Raw genomic sequence first — 22930 nt, 5'->3', positions numbered from 1 at the left:
TGCCTTCTGTGTCCCTGAGGGTGTATTAATTTCCTTAACCCCAATAAAATCTTGCCATCACTTTTAAACTTAAAAAACAAACAAACAAACAAAAAACAGAGGACATCAGATTTTGAATTTGGCTCAAAGCAGAAGAGAAACAATGGTAATAAGGACCCTATGGCCATACAGCAGGAGGGGCACATGTAACAGAATAGCAGGGATAGTGGTGGGATCTTCCTTCCCGTAAGCCATACCACTGCCTCCTAAGAACTCCAATCAATATTTTTACCTACTAACTCTGAGCCCTAGTAATAATACCATTACTAGTCAGGCAACTATTTCTTAGCTTATTAGCTCCTACAACTTTCCAGGCATTGTTTCATCACTCAGCAATATTATCTACTTCCCCCATGGAACCTGAGCCCAAACTTAGGTGTCTGAATCCTGTCTTACCTCCCAGGAATCAATAAAAACAGGTTCCAGGCTGTCTGTTCTTGGAGAATTCCATCTTTAAAAGGCCCATGTTCTTGTTTATTACTGACCCTGTTCACATAGTGGTAATCCCTGTCTGACTCTGGTCTGCTGAGATATAAATGGCCCACATGGCCTGATTATGCGTCAGTAGTATTTAGGAGTCTTTGATATCTCTCTCTCATACTAGGCCTGCCTGGGATGTCTCTACTCTTCCAGTCTCTGAGGGGTGGGGGTGGGGTGGGGGTGCAGTTTGGGTATCCAGGAGCTAAAGGGTAAAATAACTGAGGTTCTTCTTTCCTCCAACCTGTCAAGAAGCAGGGCTGACCAGCTACACTGAGTCAGCTTTATAGGCTGGGGCTAGCCTCCAGAATTCTTCCCCAGAGGGAGGCTCTAGGCAAGAGGAGCAGTTCACCTGGGCACAGCTCTTCCAAGATTATTTCAGTAGCCTCTAAGGCACTCACTAATAAAAATTTCTGCAGCCCCAGCCCCAACTTTATTTTATTTTTGATAAACATAAGTGGGAAACAACTGATACATAGAAGCTCATATGTAAATAAAATTAGATGCATGAATTGAAAGACTGAATATATTCCGTTTTATGCTCCCAACATGAGCACCACAAGTAACCCCACCACCACCACCACCATGCTCTTCCTTTTTCACCCTTTCATGGACCTAGTGACACCTTTCCCACTAAAGTACTCTTCCTCACAGCCTCTGCATTGGGCTCATTCATTCATTCATCTACTCATCAAATATTTACGGAGAGTTACCAGGTGTCAGACACGGTCCGGGGCGCTGCGGATACAAATGGATAGTGTATGGTCTTTGCCTCCAGGGCAGTCCATCGAGCCAGGCTGGAGGTCCCAAGCCAGCCCCGGGCAACAGGATTACGGTGCCCTTCGAAGCAGGTAAGGGCAGCGGCAGGGGACTGGCAAACTGCCAGGCCAAAGGTTTGCTCAAGGTAAAACTGGATGCGCGCGAGAGATCCCAACCCGGCTCGGGTAGATACCCACTTGGGAAGCAGGCACCAAGGGGTGGAGGGCGCAGAGGACCCAGACTGGCTTTACTGCCGCAGTCGCGGTGCTGGATGCTTAGCCTCCGCGCTCCCCCAGGGCCGTCACAAGAGATGTGGGTACAACGATGACTAATGGACGCGAGTCAGCTGAGCGGGTGTCTCCGAAGGGACAGTTTGAGGAGACGGTCGGGGTGGATCGGGGGTGACGCCCAAAGGGATTGGTGATCACGGGTGTCTGCAGGTTCAGTGGAGGGTAAGAGTTGAAGGGTCAGGAGGAGGACTGAGGATGAGTCGGGTCCAGAGGGTCGGAGAGGATCGGGAATATGGGGCTGAGGGAACGACGGGAAGAGCTGAGGGGAAGGGCGAGGTGCTGAAGGCTGGGTAAGTGGGCAGACAGAGGGTCTTCTCCTAAGAGATCATTCGGAACGTGAGGGCAAAGGGTTTCCCGGACCCCGCTGGGCCGCGAAGAGGCGTCCCTACCTGGTCTCTCGCCTCAGCGTGTTCGGCCCTACAGCGGCGGCGGCTGCGGCGGCGTCTCGCGCCCTCCAGGGGCCGCGATGCAGCGGGAACAGGCCGGCGCCCCCCTCCTCTCCAGACGGGTTGGTAACGTCCAGTCCCCCCTGCAGCCTCAAGACCGATGGTCCAATCTGGGTTGCCCTCAAGCCGCCCCTCCGGACGGCGCGTTGGTTCGGCCCGCTGGGCTCGCCGGGCTCGCCCACCTCTCCGGTGCTGGTTGCGATGGGCGCAGCGAGTCACGCGTAGTGCTTTCCCGGGAGGGGAGAGGCGAGGCTGCGGCCGTGTCCCGCCTTCTGCGGCCCGCGCCCCGCCCCTTCGGGGTGGTGTCCGCGGAATCGCGGCTTGGGTGCGCTGGAACCTAGAACCCTGCGGTGCAGGCCTATTGGTTTCGAAGGCGGGTGTACTTGCTCACCCACCTCCGCGTCAGGTGGCGATGATCAGCCTTTACACCCCAGTAGAACCTCTTGGGCAAAACAGAAAAACAGCAAAACTAAGGCCTGGTCTCAGCCGACACTGACTGAATCGGAGACTCACTGGGGTGGTTCCCAGCCTCTGATATTTTTAAAGGCACCCCATGCATAACCAGGGTTAAGAAGCCCCGGTAAAATCCGGAGCTGACAAAGACTCTCTCTCCTTTGACCAAAACGTTAGTCAGGCTCCTTTGAGTCTTCTACTGACCTTGGGCTTCCTCTCTGGCTTTATAGAATCCATTTTGAGCAAGAATCCTAGTTAAGTCAGTTTAGTGAAAATTCCCCATCCTTGGTATTTGACCACCTTGGATATCTTATCACCCTGGGCTGGCGTCAGCAAGAATTCTATTGAGTCAGTCTAGCAAGACTCCCCCTTACTCCTGATGTTTCCTTAGTAATTGCCATGGTCTGATTGCTATGGTCTGTGTGAATACTATAGACCAAGTGCTATGATCCAAGAGTCATATGTCAAAATCCTAACATCCAAATGTGTTAGTATGGGTTGGCCAAAAAGTTCGTTTGGTTTTCCCCCCTAAGGTGGCTCTAGTACCTCTAAGTTGTCTTTGACTTTATTTGAAACAATTTTGTTAATTGTATTGTGACAGCTGTTAAATCAGCAGTGCGTTAACAACAACAAAAAATCAGAATTGGTGAATTTTTGTGTAGCCATTTTAACTTTGAAGATGGAAGAAAATATGTAACATTTTCAGCATATTATGCTTTGTTATTTCAAGAAAGATAAAACTGCAACCGAAACTCAAAAAAAGATTTGTGCAGTATATAGAGAAGGTGCTGTGACTGATCAAAAGTGTCAAAAGTTGTTTGCCAAGTGTCGTGCTGGACATTTCTCGCTGGATGATGCTCCATGTTCAGGTAGACCAGTTGAAGTTGATAGCGATCAAATTGAGACAGTAATTGAGAACAATCAATGTTATATCATGGGGGAGATAGCCGACATATTAAAAATATCCATTATCTATAAAGTTACTGGTGAAAATGAAAAATGTGTCTTTTATTTAACAAAATAACCCATATGGACCTTTGGCAGGTGATTAGTTATGAAGGTGGAGCTTGCATGAATAGGATTAGTGTCCAAGATCTTATAGAACTCCCTAGTCCAATCCTCCAGGTAAGGATACAAGAACTCTGCAACCCCGAAAAAAAAAATGCCCTACTCAGCACCCTGATTTTGGTCTTCCAGCTTCCAAAACTGAGAAATTTCTGTTGCTTATAAGCTACCCGGTCTGTGGGATTATAGCAGCCTGAACAGACTAAGACATGTAATTTTCCATCCACTGATCCTACTCCTGTTCCTTGGCTATAAACCCCAACTTGTCCTTGGGGTTTGAGCTGAGTTCAATCTCTCCCCCACTGCAAGACTTAAGTGGTCCTAAACTTATCATGGTAATCCCCCTTAAATAAAGTCTGCCTTACCATCTTTAACTAATGTCCTGAATAATATCTTCTTTAACAGACCTCTTGTGCTTCCCACTCCTTATGACAGGGTGTGTGTGAGACACTGAGGCCCTATTGTCTACTTCTAGCCAAAGCGGGTGGCAGTGGGGGCAGGTGGTCATTCAGCAAATAGTTATTAGAAGCCCACTAGAGTTCATGCTCCATGAGAGAGTTAGAGACTGAGACTTCTGCTCTAGCCATTCACAGGTTTCTTGGGTCACAGTCAAGGAAGCAGATAAATGTCACTTTGTGTAATGCATCTTCAGGCCTCACAGAAGTAGTGTGACCTGAGTTTTGAAGAATGAGTGGGAGATAAAGGATGTGGGAGAATCAGCATGTGCAAAAGAACAGAGGAGCAAAATAATTGATATGGTGGAGGTGCGGGATGCAATGAAGAGAGCACAGCAGAAATGGTCAGGGGTGCCTGGCTGGTGTGGCTCAATTGGTTGGAGCATTGTGCCATTACAGAAAGGTTGTGGGTTTGATCCCCTATCCAGGCATGTACAGGAGAGCAACCAAATCAATGCTTCTTTCTCATTCACATTGATATTTCTTTCTTTCCCTTCCTCTCTCTCGGAAAGCAATGGAAAAAAAAAAAAAAAAAGTCCTCGGGTGAGGATTAAAAAAGAAAAAAGTCCCTTCTGCAATCTGACTTCAATCTTTAAAAATATAAAAAAGAAATGCTCAGGGGTGAGATGATGAAGAGCCTCCTGTGGCATATTAAAGAGTTGAGACTCACCTGTAAGCAGTGCAGAAATGCTAAAGGGCTTTATGCCAATTATGGCAAATCAGGTACAAATTTTAGAAATAAAATTCTGAGAATGAAGCGGAGAGGGCTTGGATTACCAGCAAGACCAATGAAAAGTTACGTTTGTAAATTTAAATGATCCAGGGTAGGGACTTATCTCAAAGTAGGCCAGTTAGAATTCCTTCCCTGAGAATTTGAAATTAGGGGACAGAAAACTACACCCTTATTCATGGTTATACTTATAATGGAAACTTGAAAACAGTGAGTGACTTGCCAAATAACCTGAGTAGCAAAGAAAAGCAATTTGCTGAGAAGAATCAATCTGTTGCATAGAGAGGAACCCACTCTAGACAAAAAGAGATGAGTCCACAGGTTCTTGGGGCCTTCCAGCAGCTGGTTCTACTTCTTACTAAGGCCCAGCTTGATTCTTGTCCTGGGTTAATAACACATATTCTTCTATCCAGTCATACAGCCTCATTCAGCAAGTGTGGGTTACTGCCTGGTATTTGTGTTAAGGGATAACTTCCAAAAAGGTAAAATCATGAGTCGTATACAAATATAAGAACATATTAAACTCACTAATTAATGAGGGAACCAGTAAGACACTAAAACCAGTTCAAATGAGAATTTGACTTTCAGAAATATATGTTCTCTACCAGACAAAATTTATTTGCATAGTTGGGAACAGGAATCATTTGCATTGTTATGGGCAGAAACATTTGCATTATTACCGGTATTTGAACAGATTTGCACTTTGGAAATCTCAGTCTAGTTGGAGCATGAATATTGAATTAGAGGGGAAGGTAAAAAGATCAGTTAGGAGAATCTGTGGTAATTATGATCAGAAGTGAGAGGGTCTGAATTAGGGCAGTGGCTGAGGGGTTACATAAGAGGAGATAAAGTCAAGAGAGATGAGACTTTAATTAAATGTGTCATTGGGGGCAGGTTGAAGGGGTAGAGTAGAGTGAATAGTCTAGGATGAATCCCAGGATCCTCCAAATGCCAAGCCTTCTCCAAAAGTCTTTGCACATATCTTAGAAGATTTGAGGTTAGAATTGCAGGGAAATGTTGGGGCGAGGATACTGCTCCTTTGTTTCCCTGTTTCCCCCAGAAAAGTACTTAAAGAAAAAGGTACAGATGAACCAGATGGTCCTGTGACCTCTCCCTGTTCCTGAGAGGCTGTAGATGAGGAACAGATGTAAACCCAGCCTATGTAAACTGAAATTGCCTCTGTGTTTTTGCTACTGGCAGCTATTCAATCTAGCTCAAGTAAAAAGATTTCCTCACCCAACCCAACCTCAGAAAACCCTTCAGGACCTGTCTCCTGGAATAAAACTTCATTAACATGTCCAGACTAATAAAATAATTTTTAAATTTCAGACTTTAAAATTAAGGCTTTTCCTATTTCTCAGCTTGGCCCTATTGCAAATGGCCGTGTTCAGTGGGAAATGGGGGTGGCGCTTAGATGTCTATCTTTTCCCACTTCTCTTCTGTCTCCAGCTTGCTAACCCTCTTTCTCAAGGGTTTGAGCGTGGTGGAGGGAGAAGAGATGAGGATGGTTCTTAGTCAGCTAACACTATCACAAAATAATTTCAGTGCTTGGCAGCTATGTAAAGCTGACTTTCTCAAGGAGTCCTTTTGGAGGTTTTTCAGAGATTCCTTCCCTGTTGGTGGAGATTTCTCCTAAACCTAGTTACTTTAATGTGGGTGAATTTGTTTCCTTTAGTTGGTCACCTAGAACTCCTTTAGAAATATCCAGGCATTTAAAAAAATCAATTTTATTAAAACATAATTAACATACAATAAAATGCACAGATTTTAAGTGTATAGTTTGATAAGTTTTGACAAATGTATACACCCATGTAACCACCTTGTGCCCCCTCACAGGCAATCAATTCCACCCTCAGGCAATCTTACACCTAATTAGAAATCTGTAGGAATTTAACAGCATATCTCATGTTTCCTTCTGCTGAGGTCTCCTCAACCTCAGATAGTATCTCTGACAATATAAAGAAACCCTACTAGGTCCCTTACATGGCCCATATCTGGTCTATGGGGAGGATCCCTTGTCCTGAAAAACAATGAGAGCATAGTCCAGTCTCAGCACAGCCACCTTGTCTTGCTCTGCCAGAGAACAGATAGTTAATTGTTCTCTTGCTTTTTAGATTTTCCAGTTATAAGTCAGGCATGAGTTCTCAGTGTACCCCAATCACATTAATCAGATCAGTCTCTCTAAGTAATTTCTTTAAAACCCTCTCAATTTGAATTGAATTGGGGCAGGAACAGGGAGACTCAAAGTCTGCTAGCAATTTGGTCTATAGATCTTTTTCCAGTGTCTGAATTTCTGTCCCTTTTCTCAATGTTAGTGAGGTGATTAAGAGTTGCAAACTTGCTTTTCGTACCCTCTTTTTGTAAGTCTTGCACAGTCATCTCACACCTTGCTTTGGAATGGAGCATCTGCTGTCTTGGATTCTCAGCAAAGACTGAGATCAGATCTCCTGAGATGCATATAAACCATTAGGAGAGGATGCCAATTGTTTCGTGGGTTTGAGGGGATATTATTTGTCCAAATTGTATTTTCACAAATTCCTTAGATGGGAGACCATGAGTGAACATGTTATATAAAAAGAGGCCCCTAAAATAAAACTGGAAACTAGATACCAAAGGATAAGATTCATTTTGAAAAAACACGGTAGGAGACAAGTGTAGGGCAAATAAGAGGTGGTAGATTGATTCATTTACTGTACTCATTTATTGAAAAACATCAATAATCTAAGTGCTAGCAGTCTCCTGGGTGATAGGAATACAAAAAAATGACACAAAGTCCTTGTACTCAAAGAGATCATTATGGCCTAGCAGAGAAGACAGAGAAGTAAATCATAATTAAAATAGGCATGTGAGTGAAAATACGTTCAACTCTTGGGAACTAAAAATAAGAGAAATGTACAAGGTGGTCTATGCAAGGAAGAGGCACCCAACTCAAGAATAGGAGCTTTGGTGTCAGTGAAGTCTCCCAAAGGAGGCAACCAAAGTTGTGAGTGAAGGGCAGATAGACAGTTTAGCTAGATGAAGGAGGGAAGTCTATTTTAAGAGGACAAAACTGAAAGAGTGAAGGCATAAAGTCTTCTGAAGATAGTGAAGAATTTGAGGAACTGCTGATAGTTTGGTATGGCAGAAATGAAGGTATGAAGATGGAGAGGTAGGCAGCACCAAAGTATGGGAAGCTATGGTGAGTCACTAAATGATTTTCCACTGGCAAATGACATTATCTTTTTTTTTTTTTTTTTTTTTAATGATTTTATTTAAGGGAGGGAGAAAGAGAGGGAGAGAAACATCAATGTGTTGTTGCCTCTCATGCCCTTCCAAATGGGGACCTGGCCTGCAACCTAGGCATGTGCCCTGACTGGGAATCGAACCAGTGACCCTTTGGTTCGTAGGTCGGTACTCAATTCACTGAGGCACACCAGCCAGGGCGCAAATGACATGATCTTATTTGTACTTTTTTGAAAGATCGTTCTCTGTGGTGTGGAAAATGAATTGGAAAGAAGCAGGATCAGGGGCAGGGAAAACAAGAGAGGCAGATGTTACCATGATCTAGTCAAGAAATGATGACAGCAATGGGACTGGGGATGAATAAGAGGGAAATATTTAAAGACCTTTTTAAGAGGAAATGGAACTTAGTTAACAGAATGGATTGGATTAGAGGAACGGAAGGGAGGAGTCCAGAAAGAATTCCAGGTTTCTGCTTTGAGGTATTTATTGGGTGGTGATGCTCTTTAGGAAAACAAGAAAAATAGGTAGAGAAGCAGATTTCAGTTCTTTCATTTCATTTGTACATTCAACAGACATTATTAAAGGCCCATTATATGCTATGAATAGACAAGTAAATCAATGATTAAAATGCCCTATGAAAAGTGTCACTGTTAGAGGTATGCACAGGGGAACAATTGAATAAATATGACAGGTATATAAGTCACATTCAGGAATTAGGGGAAGCTCTTGAAGGAGACAATGCCTAATCTGAGTTTCTTTTAAAACAAAATCAAGGTAAAATTCACATACCATATAATTAACCATTTTACAGTATATAATTCAGTGGCATTTAGTACATACAAAGTATTGTTCAACTACCACCTCTATCTAGTTCCAACTATTCTGAGTTTCGAAGGGTGACTTGGATGAAGAAGGGGTGAGGGAAAGCATTTTGGGATATGAGAACAGCATGTTTGATGGCATGAAGACAAGAAATAACATGATTAGGGTGAATGAAGAAGGGGGAGTAGTGAAAGACAAGGCTAGAGAGGGCCCAATAATAAAATGTCCAAATTTTAACTTGATCCAGGAGACATGGGAAGCCCTTAAAGGATCCAAAGCTGGGGCCTGACATGATCAAGTTTGCCTTTCAGACAGATTATTCTGGTGATGCTTTGGATAGGAGGAAACTAAGAAGGTAAATTGGGAAATTTTGTGCAGTAATCCAGATGAGAGATGATCAAAGTCTAAACAAGGACAATGGTAGTAATAATGGAGGGAACTGAAAACAAGACATAGTAAAGATGCAGAATTTACATTACTTGATGACTTATTAGACATCAGACTAGAGGAAGACTATACGATGATTCCCACTATTCTGCCTTGGGTGACTGGGATGATGGCAGTCCATCCTGGGATGAAAATTTGTCGGAAAATGATAATTGCAGGTTGGTGGGTTGAGTGTGAGTTTCCTGAGATTCAACTAGTGAAGGTTCTCAGAGTCAGTTTAATAAATAGATATGAATTTCAGAAGAGAGATATTTGATAGAGCATTGAGAACTTTTTGTTGGTAAATCAAGTCATGAGCTTGGATGAAGTCACTCAGGAAAACTGTACAGAAAAGGATGAGCAGAGAACTTAGTACTGATCTTTCAGAATCAATATTTAAGGTGTGCTAAGAGGACAGAGCTATACTATTAAAAGATGTGGTCATATGGAGGTCAAATAGAGTTTAGCAGCAGGGGCAGAAAAGTTGCATGGAGTTTAAAAAGGAGACAAAAAGCAAGTAAGGGAAATACTGGTTTAATTTGAAGGGGGACGATGGGGGGTTCTGTGGTTCAATGATATTGCTTGGACTCTGCTATTGTCCCTGGGGCCCCAACATACCATACAAATCTCCACTCCAAAATAAGCAGTTTATTACTCCATCAACTTCTTACAATTTCCCAAGTACATACAATTTCTTCTCAAAATAATTTCATGGAATAAACGCAAATGTTCACCAATTATAGCTATGTCCCCTCAAGAAAAGATTTAACTCCCTGCAGTCTCCCCCTCTGAGTTTGGAGGCCTGAAAAGGTATCAGTTTTGGGGTCAAAGCCATCAAAGTGAGGGGAAAGAAGGCAAAATCTTTAGCTATCTTTAAGGCAAGAACCACCTCCTTATTATTATTATTATATTTTGTACAGAAACTCTCCTTCAGCTTCTTGTGACCAACTTTTCACAGATGTCTCCTCCTTTTGCTACCCAAGGCCAGCAAGACTCATTCTTAATCCTCCAGATAAACCCAAGAAGAGTGCCTGAATGGGACTATGTTTGTGTGGGGCCCTGGTGAGGTCAACGGTCGCTCTGGGTATGAAAACAGAGCCCAGAGTAAGGTCCTTCGGTTCTATTTTTTTTTCCTTTCTGCACACTGCCCCTCCTCACCCACTGCTTCCACAGTTGCTTGTCTGGACTAAAACTTGGAAGGGCTGGGAGAAGGGAGGCCTAAAGTTACTTTTTCTTGAAATGTTGCCATTCTTTCAGATAGCTGGGACCTCTTTTTATACTTTTCCTCACCTTACCTGGGCATAGCCTTCTAGGGAATGAAGAGGCTGAGCCCTGGAGTGAGAGTGAGAGAGCAGGTTTATGCTGCTTTCCCGGGACTCTAAGCCTTCCTTACTAAGTTAGATAAATACAAGGGAGGAAACACAATGACTGATTCTTTTGGGGTCTCCCTAAAGGCCTCTACTTTTTAAAAAGAGAGCTGGCTTTTTTTGCTCGTGTGTACTTCATAAACTTGCCAGAAGTGATGAGGGGCCCAAAGCCCTGTTTGTGGGAGAATGCATAAGCAGAACGTTGAGGGCTTGTATGTCTCTGTTTACTTCGGACTGAGCGTGGCGGCGGATGTCTCATGTGATGAATTCCATCAATAACCTATAGCCCAGAGCATAGGGAACAGGGTTTTTATCCACAGAGGCAAAGGCAAAGAAGGTAATGAATTATATATCTAGGTAGCTTCCCTGTTCCACTCACCTTATCCACACTGAAGGGCCATAATCGTGGTTTGAGAAACTGGTACCCAATGGCAGGCAGCATGCAGAGGACCATGCTGAGGACAATGCTCAGCCACAGTTGCAGCATGCTCAGAGTGTTCTTGGCCACGCCTGTAAACAATGAGCCAGGAGGGAAAAGGCTAAACTAGAGCCTAGAGGAAGGGGGCTGTCAGCCAGAACTTAGATACCTCTGCAGTCCAAAGAAGAAAGTATTGATTTGGAGACAGGTTAGTCTTCTGAGAAATAATATAAACGAAGAAGAATTGCAGTGAAGTCCTTTGCACAGCCAAAGTCACTGTGAATTCACATGCCTTTGCTTCCCTCTAAAGGCCGGGCAAGGCAAGAGAGGTGGGGGTAGATATTTCCTAGAACCTTGGCTTGGACCCAAAAATGGGATAGCGGACTTAGGAAGGAAAAAAATAAATGGCTTGATGAGAGGAGGGGGCCAGCTACATCTGCATATCTACTCTCTCTATATTTTGTCCTCATCAGAGTGGAGATGAGAGAGGGAAATTAATATGGGAGACAGTAAGGCAGAATGCCACAGTGGAAAGAATATTGAACTGGGAACCAGGAGACCTAGATTTATTTAAAATGGTGCTAATAATTCTTGCCCTGACTACCTCAGATGCTTGTAAAGATCAAATTAGTAAGAAATTAAAAAAAACATATCTTAAAACTCTATAAGGTAAAGTATTTCCCCTAGCTAGATTTTGAGTCCTTTTAGGGCAAAGACTACGTCTTATTTCTATCTATATCCTCAGAGCCTAGCAAATAGTAATATTTATTAAGCCAATATATTGGTTTACACTCCCCACCCCTACTTCCCACACCCTGCCACACACCGGGCAGAGCCTTACCTAGGAATTGGAAGACATTGGGGAACATTAGGCACAAGCCATCGCTGTACAGGAAGAATAATATGCAAAAGTAGAAACCCAGGCTACCCCAGGTGAACAAGTGGTTTATCATCGTCCAGTAGGTTGTCTCCAGGGCAATCTGAAAAACACCCTCTTATATGCAATATTCTATAAGCCACCTCCCTTCTCCAATTCTGTAATGGAGGATTCTCCCTTCCTACCTTCCCCTCTTCCTTCCCTCCCTCTCTTCCAGACAGTCTCCCCATCCAAACTCCTTACCCTCTCACCCCCCACTGTCCACACCTGCATTGTGACCACGCAAAGCAAGGATGTCTGCACTATCAGGGAGAAGGACTGGTAGTCGGAGATTTCCTTCCCATCACTACGCACTGAGTTGAAAACGGTCCCCATGGGAATAAAGAACAGCACGGAGGAACTGTAGATCCCATGAACTAAACACTTCACAAATTCCTTCTTGTTGAAATAGAGGTTGTGCTGGCCTGGCTCATACAGCTCTGGGAAGCGTAGGCTCCATGTTTCACTCACATCCTGGAAGCACCAGAAGATAAGGAGGAAGGTTCAAGAAGGTGCCGTCTCCATCATACTAGAGGCTTCTCTGCACACTGAGTCTGCTGTCAGGCTACTTAGCAACTTCCTCATGGATTACATGAGAAGTGGGACCAGAGAACAGAGCAGTGACCAGAGACACTCCCAGAAGTCCTGCTCTCTAGGCAAGGATCTAGGTAGTAGAAGAAAGCTAGGAGATGGTCAAGATGGTGGGAAGGACCTAGAGGCAGTTAGAAAGGGGGCAATTAGGACTGCCGTAGCTGGAAGGGAGGACCAGTTCTTGGCGTGAGGGAGACAGCTGGGATATGAGTCCCCAGTTTAAGTGTTCCTTTAGTTGAATAGTCAAAAGCCAGTGGGAGGAGAGAGGGGAGCCAACGGGTACCAGTGAGTCCCTGGGAGGTATCTGTGTTCTGTGATACACCTCCCATTCCCATAGCTACTGGTGAACACAGGAAAGAGGATTCTCTGTGTGGGTGACATTGGATCATCCTCATCTCCTAATCTGAAACTCTGGATAACAAAGCTTGGGGCTTGTTTTGAGAGGTTGTGCATCCCTGGAATTGGACCGCTGAAGCTTGTTAGTGTAGTTGAATGACAATTCATCCCTAGTGCTGCTCTGGGGCTGGCAGCTACTTCATGAAGGATTTTCCTTCCTACCCTGATGGAGATCAGGAACCATGATCCCATGATGCCCTCTTTCAGCTACTTTACTCCTCTTTGGAGACTCCTTTTCTATTCCATGAGCCCAGGACTGGAGGTAGGGGTAGAAGAGGAGGGAAAGGTAGGGCACCAGGACCCCAATGCCCAGGAAATTGCTGACAGGGACAGACTGCTCCCCGAGGCTGACTCCATATAATTCAAAAGTATCAAATTCACACTCCTGTGCTTGGCCTTTATGGAGCCTCACCCAGGTCTCCCCGCATTGGCTGCTCTCGTTATCTCTGTATGGTCTCTCTTCTCTTGAAGCCCCTGGCTTTACCTAGTCCTGCCCCAATGACTATTTCCTTTCACTACTTTTATATGTATTCAATTTACTGTACAGCACAATTTCCAGTCTTCTTTTTACAAAGATAAAAGGGACATGAGAAAACTTGGATTTCTAAGACTGATGATTATTCTGTGTGGAGGAGGACTTTATCTTTATCCTGCGATACCTCTCCAGGTGATGAGCTCCCTTCCTTGTTCTAGAAATTATTCCATTTACACTCAACTCTGTAGAACCCAGCTCTTTCTGTCCTCTTCACTCTTGAGAATACTTGCCAAGGGCCCAGGGGCTTCGCTTCAGCCATTACTAAGAGGCTTGCTGCTAGTCTTACCTGATCAAATAGACTCAAGCCCAGGACAGGGAGGGAGGTGTAGACCAGGTTGTAGAAAGTGATAAACCAGGTATCATAAACTGTCTGGAAAAATACCAAGGAGATTTCTTAGATTCTGCTCTTCTCCAAAGTCTCAGCTCCACCTCCCGGGTCCAAGAGACCCCCGTTGCCCCCCACCTACCCATCACCACACTAACTTAGAACAGGATTTGAATTTTAGAAATCTAAGGCTGACTCAACTCTATTTGGTCTTACTCTGTTTAGAACTCTGGCTACCAGGCTGAGGCAGGGCTATATTAAGCTTATTTGTGGCCAGCCTCACAAGGTTGATTTGGACCGACCCTAATATGACCTACACTGCCTCTCCCTGCACAGAAAGGACCCAGAGTGGCTGCTAGGGAATGTAGCTATACCCCTGCACTCTCAGGCCTGTAAGCCTCTGGGCTGTTTGTTTGTATTTTTTAATCTGCTTTACGTCATTCAGTAGCTTCTATAACATTGGCAAGCAGAATAGACCTAATATCTCCTCCCTAGCTAGGTGCTCCATCCTGGGCCTAGAGAGGGCTCCTTTCCTTACTAACCACAAGAGGTCAGCAGCAACACACACACACACACACACACACACACACACACACACACACACACACCCCTTCACCTCCCATAAATCAGACTGGCTTTGTAAGACACTGTGGGTATACAAGTCTACTACTCTCTGCTGACTGGTCGGTTTCTCCTGGAGCCTAAGACAACAGATGTAGTAGGGATCTCCCAAGAGAATTTTTTCCTGAGGTTGTTTCTCTTGGAAATCTTTGAAAGACTCCTGAGAATCTTCTCATAGGAAAAGGGACTTCTTGTGGAACATGGAAATCCAGGTGTCACCTCTCCCCACTATGTGGGGGAGATTTCATATTCAAATGTGGAGTTAATTAATTAGAGCAGACCTAGATGCACAAGAACAATAGATAGGGCTTGCTTAAAAACCTTCCACTAAAAAAGTTATGGGTCTGGTATGTGACTACCCACCATGACCTCCCCAGTTAGAAATTTATGATTTATTAAAGCATTACTTTTTCTCTTTTTCTTTTTTAAAATAAATATGTATTTTTTAGAGAGAGGGGAAGGGAGGGAGAAGGAAAGAAACATTGATGTGAGAGAGAAACATTGATTGGCCACCTCCTCGTATGTGCCCTGGGGACCTAACCTGCAATGCAGGCATGTGCCCTGATGGGAATTGAACTGGTGATCTCTTGCCTCACAGGATGACACCCAACCAACTGAGCCGCAGGGTCAGGGCTAGCACCCCCTTTCCATCTCCAGAACTGTAGTAGTCAGTTAGATAGGCATGAGCAGAGTAGGAATGCTAGGCCAGGTGCAGAGGGTCACCTGGGTGGGGAGCCCCTGGTGCCTAGCAAGTGAGTTTTCCTTACTCTTTCTTCCTCCTAAGCTCCAAGGACCCTTATTTTGCCTCTGTAACTTGTTTCCTGAGCCCATTTCTTCTATAGCTCACTTCCTCTACCTCTGTGACTTTCTAAATAAACCTTCTCTTATAATTAAAAAAAAATTAATTAGAGCAACAGTGGTGTTTTTTGGGGGGGTGGCGGGGGTAAAGGTAGGGAAGGAGAAATAAAGGGAAGCCCCCTGAGGCTTAGCCTGTTCCATGAAGACTACTTAGGATGATTTAAAAAAAAGTAGAAGGAAAGAAAAACTCCCAGATCCAGGCATTCCTCCCATTACATATGTTTGGAATCTCTACATCTCTACATCAGGGAAAAGGTGAAAATATCTTATGGGAGAGTCTGAAGGTAGGAATCAAGGCCAAGTCAGAGCCAGGCCAGATAAGTCAGGGTTTGGAAATCTAAGGTTAAATGTAGGGTTAGGAGATGGGATAAGCCTAAGTGAGGAGCTTTACGAATGTATGGCAGCATGTCATAAATTTGGCCTCTACAGGAGAAAAAGTCTGAGCTGGCTGCAGTAGGGGTAACTAGAGAAGACCCAGTTGACCAAAGTGGGAAATGCCAACTGGCCTCCTACCTGTGCGGAGAACCCATTGTAGAAGGAATACCAGAAGTGCACCAGAGTGAAGGCAAAGTTTTTGTAAAAGAAGTAGCTGAGAAACTTGCACATGCGATTATAGGACCAACGGCCATGGACAAAGAGTAGACGCTGAAGATAGTGGAACTGGGAGAAGGAGAAGTCACTGTTGAGCACGGCCTGCGTTCCTTCCTGGCCACTGATGCCGACCCCAATGTGGGCAGCTGCAAAAGAAACCCCAGAAGCTTCTCAGCCACAGATCTTGTTCGCTGGGCTCCCAGCCTGGAAAGTGTAAAAGGAACGCTGAGCTCATGATGTACAAATCCCTTATTTTACATCTGCAAAACACTGTTAGGCCCGGCTCAAAATGGCACGTTTCTTAGTAGAGCCTTTTCTCCTTAGTGGGTTGTCCCTCCCCCACAAGTCAGGAAACAGCTCCTTCAATCTGCACTTTGTTTTGGGTGCTGCTGCTCAAGAATGCTTGGCATGTCTAGTTCCAGAAAGCTGTCCTAGGTGATTTTTGCACCTACTATAGCCATCTGGGCTCTGTCCTATGTCCAGATGCTGAGGTAAAAATTTCTTGATATCTCTTGAAGCCACTTAAACCAATTAAAAACGCAGGATGAATGCCAATCTCACACAATATTTCATTACCTGAGTATCTAAGGAGCTAAAATCCAACTGTTGGGAGGAATAAGAGATGTATATACTTTGTTAGTGTTCTCCAGGAGGCCTAAGGTGACTTCTTTTCTGGATAAAGCAAGGATTATACTTGATGAAAGATTGAAGTTCCTAAAACTTTTAATTAGTCTGTTGTAGTGTAGGCCAAATTCATTGATTTTTCTGGCACATACCAACTGCATTGCTTAGTGGAATAATTGAAATCTTTAAGGTCCTAAAGACCAGAGACGTTCTAGAAACTGGGGAAGAGAGAAAGGACACTTCTTAGTACTGAAGTGGAATATCTGCTAGTGTTTTCTGCAGGGAGAGAGGTTGGACTGGAGGATCTCTAAAATGTTCATATCAGCTGCTGGAGGCTAACAACATTCAGAAATTAAAGCCAGTTTCAGCCATTTGCTTCTATTGGTCTGAAGCATCAGTAAGTCTGCTCTTCTCTTCCAGCCATGGGAGTCAGGGCAAGCTCTCCGGAACAGTGCCTTAGGGAGAAAAAGATCTCTGCATTGGGCCTCACAATTAATTCTCTGGTTGGGTGGCCCTGTCTTCAGCCTAACTTTGCTCAGGCCCACAGCCTTCAACAATGAGAACAGATTATGACTCCTGCCCAGGGGTCCTTTGTGTGGGCTTTGATGCCATCTCAGAAAGATAGCGTTCATGGGTTCTTATGGGAGCTGTGTGTATCTATATGTGTATGGGTGTTAAGTGAATGAATCTAAATGCGCATGCGTAACTGTGGATATGGATTGATGTATGCATGTGTAAAAAATGGGAATGCAGGTATAGAGCATGAATGAAGTTGAAAACAGTATCGATATATAATATATTGTACATTGAGATGCAGGAGTATGTGTCTGTAACACAGTGTCACCCAGATCAGTTCTGCCCATAGAGGAAGGAAAGGGCAAGTCCATGCTTAGGGGCTACAGTCCCCCACCCCTTACTTGCCTTTGATCATGCCGACGTCATTGGCCCCATCCCCGATGGCCAGTGTCACCCCCTTCGTGTACCTCTTCACCAACTCTACCACCTGGGCCTTCTGAAGGGGTGTCATTCGGCAGCAGATCACCCCTTTGCACATGCATGCTGTTCGCAGCAGTTCCAATTTCAGGTTCCCTTCTAGAGCATAGGCCTGTAGCACCAGGACACATCCACATTTCAGGGTGACCTGTCTAGGCCCCTCCCCTCCCCTCCATATACTCCTGTACAACAGAGGTCAGGCATAGCTGTTCCCAAGGTGCTTTACCCCCAAGGGAGGCCAAGCTCCCACATCAGTTCTAAGCATCTTCACATCTGATCCAGCTTCTAGTGGGAAATTGATCAGGGTTGCTCACTGGGTCTAATGAGTCGACTGGACTATAAGGCCAAGTTTCTTTCTGGAAGACCTGCTTCTGCTCACTTCCCCCCTTCCTCTGAGTGATAGGTCACATCAGTAGTGAAGTTTTTGGATAAGGAAGGAATATGCCCTTGGCTTCTCTTTCCTCATTATTCCTGCCTAGAGAAGGCTCGGGAAAGGTGTTTGTCAGTCAAGGGCACCAGAAAGGAAGGGGAATAGGGTGACTCATGGGTCTTGAAATTTCCCTGAAGTGGGCTGGATCTAGTAAAAAAGTTCCTTGGAAGAAGAGAACAGAGTTGTAGCTCTGTGTTGCCCACCAGACTGTAGCCATTGATGATCAAGCCATAGTTGCCATTGGGCACCTCCTTGGGTATTCTGATGAACATTTTGGGCTTCGTGGAGAAGTAATTGTTTATTGGGTCTGATTCCAGTAGAGGCTCGGGTTTCATCTTGTTAAGCGCTGACCTGAAAAGTCAAGAGTAGTGGTTATTGTCTGACTTGAAGCCCCAGAACTTAGGAAGGAAAATGTGCCCCAGAGTAAAGTGGGTGAGGCCGACATAGAGCCTCTGCAAAGCACCAGCCAGGGCCTCAGACTTGACTGCCTCCTGAGACCAGTCACGGTCTTAGGTCCCTGACCATCCACGCACCACACTTCTTTATCTCCCCTACCCCTACTCCAACATCTGGAGCCCTGATGCTTTTTCACAAAATCCTCTCAAATACTTTAGGTTTTCTTGTTTCCTCCTCCTCCATTTCTCCTCTATTCCTTCTGGTAGTGTGGGACCATGTTGCGTGAAGAGATGGGTGGGACATCTTGTGTCCAGGGACGGGCTGTGGCAGCTCTCTCATCTGTACCTGAGTTCTTCCTGAACAGTTTCATCATCCTTGCCTTCTACGATAAACATCCCATCCATTTCATTCATAAATATGTTACAGGCATAGGCAATGTTCACAGCAGTCTCTGCAGGGAAGGGGGAACACACATTGCATTTTGGCCAGAATAGGGTGTTTTCATAGCATACAATTACATAGACCCTAATGGTGGGCTGCAGAGCCCTTGGTCCACCTTTGCCATGGATGCAGTGAAAGTATATTTTTCATGAGTCAATGGAAACTATATTCAAACATCCACAGGTAACTGTCTACTTGGTACAGAGTTGCAAGTTATTTATCAATAATTAGGATCATTCTGGCTTAGACTTCTCTACAAAGCCTTCTCCTGTTTCTTAAAGCAATTCTAGTTTGTGTCCACTTCTCCAGGCAATTAGGATGTATTTCCTTGAAAGAACTGTGCACATTTCTATGCTAGATTTTCTGGGAGACCGAGATATGTTTAATTTGTAGTCTTTCCTTTACATCAAAAAACTGAAATTCAGAATAAATTCATACTAAAGGAAAAAAAATTAAAAATTAACTCCTGAACCTTGGGTGCAAGTGGTATTAATATTCGGAGAGAAGTTGCAATTGTCATTAAAACTTTCTTGGAGAAATGCCTTGAGGATGAGTAAGACTTGTTTAGGGGAAGAAAAACATTTCAAATGGGGAAAGAACCCAGAGGCCAAAGAGCAGGAATTAGTTTATTGTGGGACACACTGAAAATAATGGTCACATTAAAATGGAGATAAGGATGTATAGGCAGCGACAGATTATCAAGGTCTTGAAGGCCAGATATAGTGGACTTGAACTACCTACCACATAGAGTTGCTGTAGGTACCAGAGCAGAGGAGTAACATCATAAAAGTAGAAAGTTTTAGAAAGATTAAACTGACGATTGTTCGTAGGCTATACTGAAGTTAATAAGGGCAAGAGACAGCGATCAGTTCAGAAGTTTTTGCAGAAGTTCAGCCAATAGGGGACAAAGGCTGAACTAGGGTGGTAATACAGCCAAGAGGATCTTTCAGAGGAATTGATGGGGCATAGTGAGAGAATGAATAGTCAAGAACAACTGTAAAATTTTTAGATTTTAAGCTCCTGGATGACAGACATCTTTGTCCTCAATACCTAATACAGCATCCAACATGAAGTTAGAAAATTGTATGTAAGACTGGGAATGGAGTTGTCCTGGAAGGACTTGACTTGGATTATAAGGTGTTTTTCAAGTAAATGGATAAGAAAAAAGAAAAAGAAGAAATGGCTAAGGTAGATAGGGAAGAGGATTGGTCAGGTGAGGAACTCGCCTTTACCTTGCTTATCTCCAGTTAAAACCCATATTTTAATTTTGGCTTTGTTCAGCATTTTGATTGTCTGAGGTACTCCATCCTGCAGCTTATCTTCTATGGCTGTGGCCCCTAACAGCTTCAAACAGAGATATCAATGAGTGAGGACAAAGGAGAGTAACAGCATATAGTGCCACCCAACAATTCAACTGGCACTTCCTTAGTAAGCTGGCTCTGTCCTGGTATGAATACCCCAATGGTAAAAAACTCAGCACACGCTACCTTTCAACAGATGCAGCGTTCAACCACATGCTGAAATCTAATTTGGAAACACAGATCATTAGGGACCAAAGAAGGAAGAGACTTGCCCAAGTCATACATGATGCTGTGTCCCACTTTTAAATCATCTGTTTCTCTCAACACACCTTCACTTCTGCCTTGCTTCATAGCATGTGTCCTGGCTTTAGTCTCCAAAAGGAGTTGGTTCCAGACAAGAGATCCCCTACATCTCATTCTAATTTTTCTTTTGGCCCCACAAGAGCTTGAGTGAACCTCTTTTGTCGGTACCTACTATGGCCCCTAAGGTTTTCAAGGCCTTTTCCCATGAAAAGGGAAATAACTAGATCAAAAGCATCTCAGTCCAACACCATGCCTTCTCTCTATGATACCGCAACAGTGCCGACCACAGGGATGGGCACTAGGACTGAGTGTGAGGAACTGACAGACAAACTACTAACTAATTTCTGCCAGGCCTCTAGAAGGACAATCTAGAAATACTAACCACAGAGCTAACTATGGAAGGAGATTTGTGACCTTTGGGATCTCTAAATTTTCCCATTTGGTATCAGTAATTTCTTTTTTTCATAGCAGAGCCAGCTTGTGTTAGTCTTGTCAAAAACATTGGGGTCATCCTTAACTTCTCCTTTTCTTATATCCTATAATCTAATCCATCAGCAAATTCTGTTGGCTCTACCTTTAAGAAATGTACAGAATTTGACCATTCCTCACAACTTCCACTACTTCTAGCTGGTTCAAGTCATTATCATCTCACAACTGTCCTACTGCAACTACCTTCTAATTGGTCTTGCTGGGTCTGTGCTTGCTTCCCTACAATATAACCTCAACATGGCAGCCAGAGAGACCATTTTAAAAGCTATCACATCACTTCTCTGGTTGAACTCTTCAATGGTTTGCCATATTTCACTATAAGTTCTTATGTTGGCCTATCAGAATCCTCTACTACTTCTCTGTCTCATGTCCTTTCATTCTCTCCTCCTTACGTTCAGTGTGCCTTGCTAGCTAGCTTGCCTTGCTATTCAGTTAATAAGTTAGACTGCTCCTATTTCAGGGCCTTTGTTCTTGCCATTCCTTTTGTCAAGCTAATCCCCCATGGATCTGCTTGGCTTGCCACTTTCTTGAGGCCTCTGCCCAGAAGTGTCCTTCACAGTGAAAACTATACAACTATGCTTTGCCCTCTTCAACACACACACACGCACACACACGCACACACACACAAGCTGATACTCCCTAGCTTTCTTCCTGGCTTTATTTTCTCCAATAGCACTTTCACCATCTAACATAATATGTATGTCACTTTTTTTAGCTTGTTTTATCTACTGCTATGTACTCAGGACTTAAAATAGTGCCTGGCATGTAGGAAGCCCTTAATAAATATATCAAATGAATGACTGAATGTTTTTTGTGACACCTTTCTTGCCTGTAAATTAAGCATCATTGATGATGTCACAGACCTAGTTTAACTTTCAAATGAAAACAAACTTTAAATGAAAATAAACTTTAAAGACAGTTAGCTGCACTACTTTGTAGTCTACCACTGAGCATTGTGATTTTCCTTGAATCGCAATTTTTCTTCTTACGATTATCCTCCTTGTCATGAAGGGGCTGCATTAAGTCCAGTTTTAATTTATCCTGTTCGTTTGTATAAACACAACAAGAGCAGCAAATGATCACATATGACCTTTTCGTCTGCTTTGCTGGAACTTACACAAGGAACCTTTAGGGTGACTTTCAGTCTGCCCTTCAGGGCACTGAATGAGTGAATATTTTTGTTTTGAGTATTCCATCAATTAATTCTGGATTATCTAATCTGTGCGTTATTCAGATCCTGATTTCTCCCAGATTACTTAGTTTCTGTGAACAGCTTTGGGATAGGAAACACTCCCAGAAAGATATTTATAACCAGTACATTATTCATTATTTATGGCTCTCAAAGACCCAGGATATCCTGTATTAGCTTGGATTCCAGTACCCAGTACTCAGAGAGAGAGTCTGAACCTGTTGATCTGCTGGAAGCCACTCTCAGAGCCCTTGCTCAGTCTGCTGAACACCATCCCCCCTTGGACCCCCAGTCTGTCCCTGGCTTTCTCACACTAACCATCAAGTCTTTTTCGATCTCCTCATAGACTGTGGATAATTTATTTTCCCGATTCTCCAAAGACAAGCAGGCTTCACTGTGCTTCTTGCTCCAGTCATGAAAGAATGAATCATCCAATTCTCTGTAGGCCACAATAAGGGTGCGAAGACCTTCATTGGCAAATTCCTGAAAGACATGTATGTGCACTGAGTGGACCTGGGCTAAATGAGGGCTGAGTTAAGAGAGTGGCAGACTGACCCCACAGGCCTCATCTGCCTGCAAAATAGGGTTTAATGATTAGTACCATGGGGTTAGTACCTACCTCACCAGAAAACAACTATTGAACTTTCCCAGCAAAAGGTCCTATGGATTAGGCCAGCATAGCTGGAGGTAAAGTTTGAGAATACTTCTAACAGATAGAAGGTTTTAGTTTCTACCTGTAGTTAGATAATTTGCTGTGTGACCCTGGGACAAACCAAGCCTTCTAGATTTCTTTCTTGTAAAACTGGAATAATAATTCACCTCCTATAGAGAGGATAATGATGTCTATAATATGACAATGAAAGGAGGAATAAAGTAAAAAAAAGAGAATTGTTATAAAAAATAATCAAAGGTATTACTATTTTTTGAGTATATTTTATTATGTTGTTACAGTAGTTCCAATT

At 43.8% G+C, this 22930-nt stretch overlaps 1 protein-coding gene across 1 annotated transcript in view; it reads right to left on the bottom strand.

Moving 5' to 3' along the window:
- Window positions 1-10089: 10089 nt before the first annotated feature.
- The window catches only part of LOC150013353 (phospholipid-transporting ATPase FetA-like), a 64717-nt gene continuing 51876 nt past the window's right edge, over window positions 10090-22930 (bottom strand). Inside the window, exons 17-27 of the mRNA XM_090275241.1 lie at window positions 22287-22451; window positions 19919-20030; window positions 18591-18696; window positions 18053-18200; window positions 17348-17531; window positions 15725-15948; window positions 13694-13777; window positions 12114-12359; window positions 11811-11949; window positions 10931-11061; window positions 10090-10831 (exon numbers count right to left, since the gene is read on the bottom strand). Coding sequence (XP_090131367.1) covers window positions 10643-10831; window positions 10931-11061; window positions 11811-11949; window positions 12114-12359; window positions 13694-13777; window positions 15725-15948; window positions 17348-17531; window positions 18053-18200; window positions 18591-18696; window positions 19919-20030; window positions 22287-22451 — 1728 coding nt within the window. The 3' untranslated portion in view covers window positions 10090-10642. The remainder of the gene's footprint in view (window positions 10832-10930; window positions 11062-11810; window positions 11950-12113; window positions 12360-13693; window positions 13778-15724; window positions 15949-17347; window positions 17532-18052; window positions 18201-18590; window positions 18697-19918; window positions 20031-22286; window positions 22452-22930) is intronic.

This window comes from Furipterus horrens, unplaced genomic scaffold, assembly GCF_987537825.1.
Source record: "Furipterus horrens unplaced genomic scaffold, mFurHor1.1.pri manual_scaffold_4, whole genome shotgun sequence".
NCBI classification, from domain to species: Eukaryota; Metazoa; Chordata; class Mammalia; order Chiroptera; family Furipteridae; genus Furipterus; species Furipterus horrens.
This window is presented reverse-complemented; position numbering and strand designations above follow the sequence as displayed.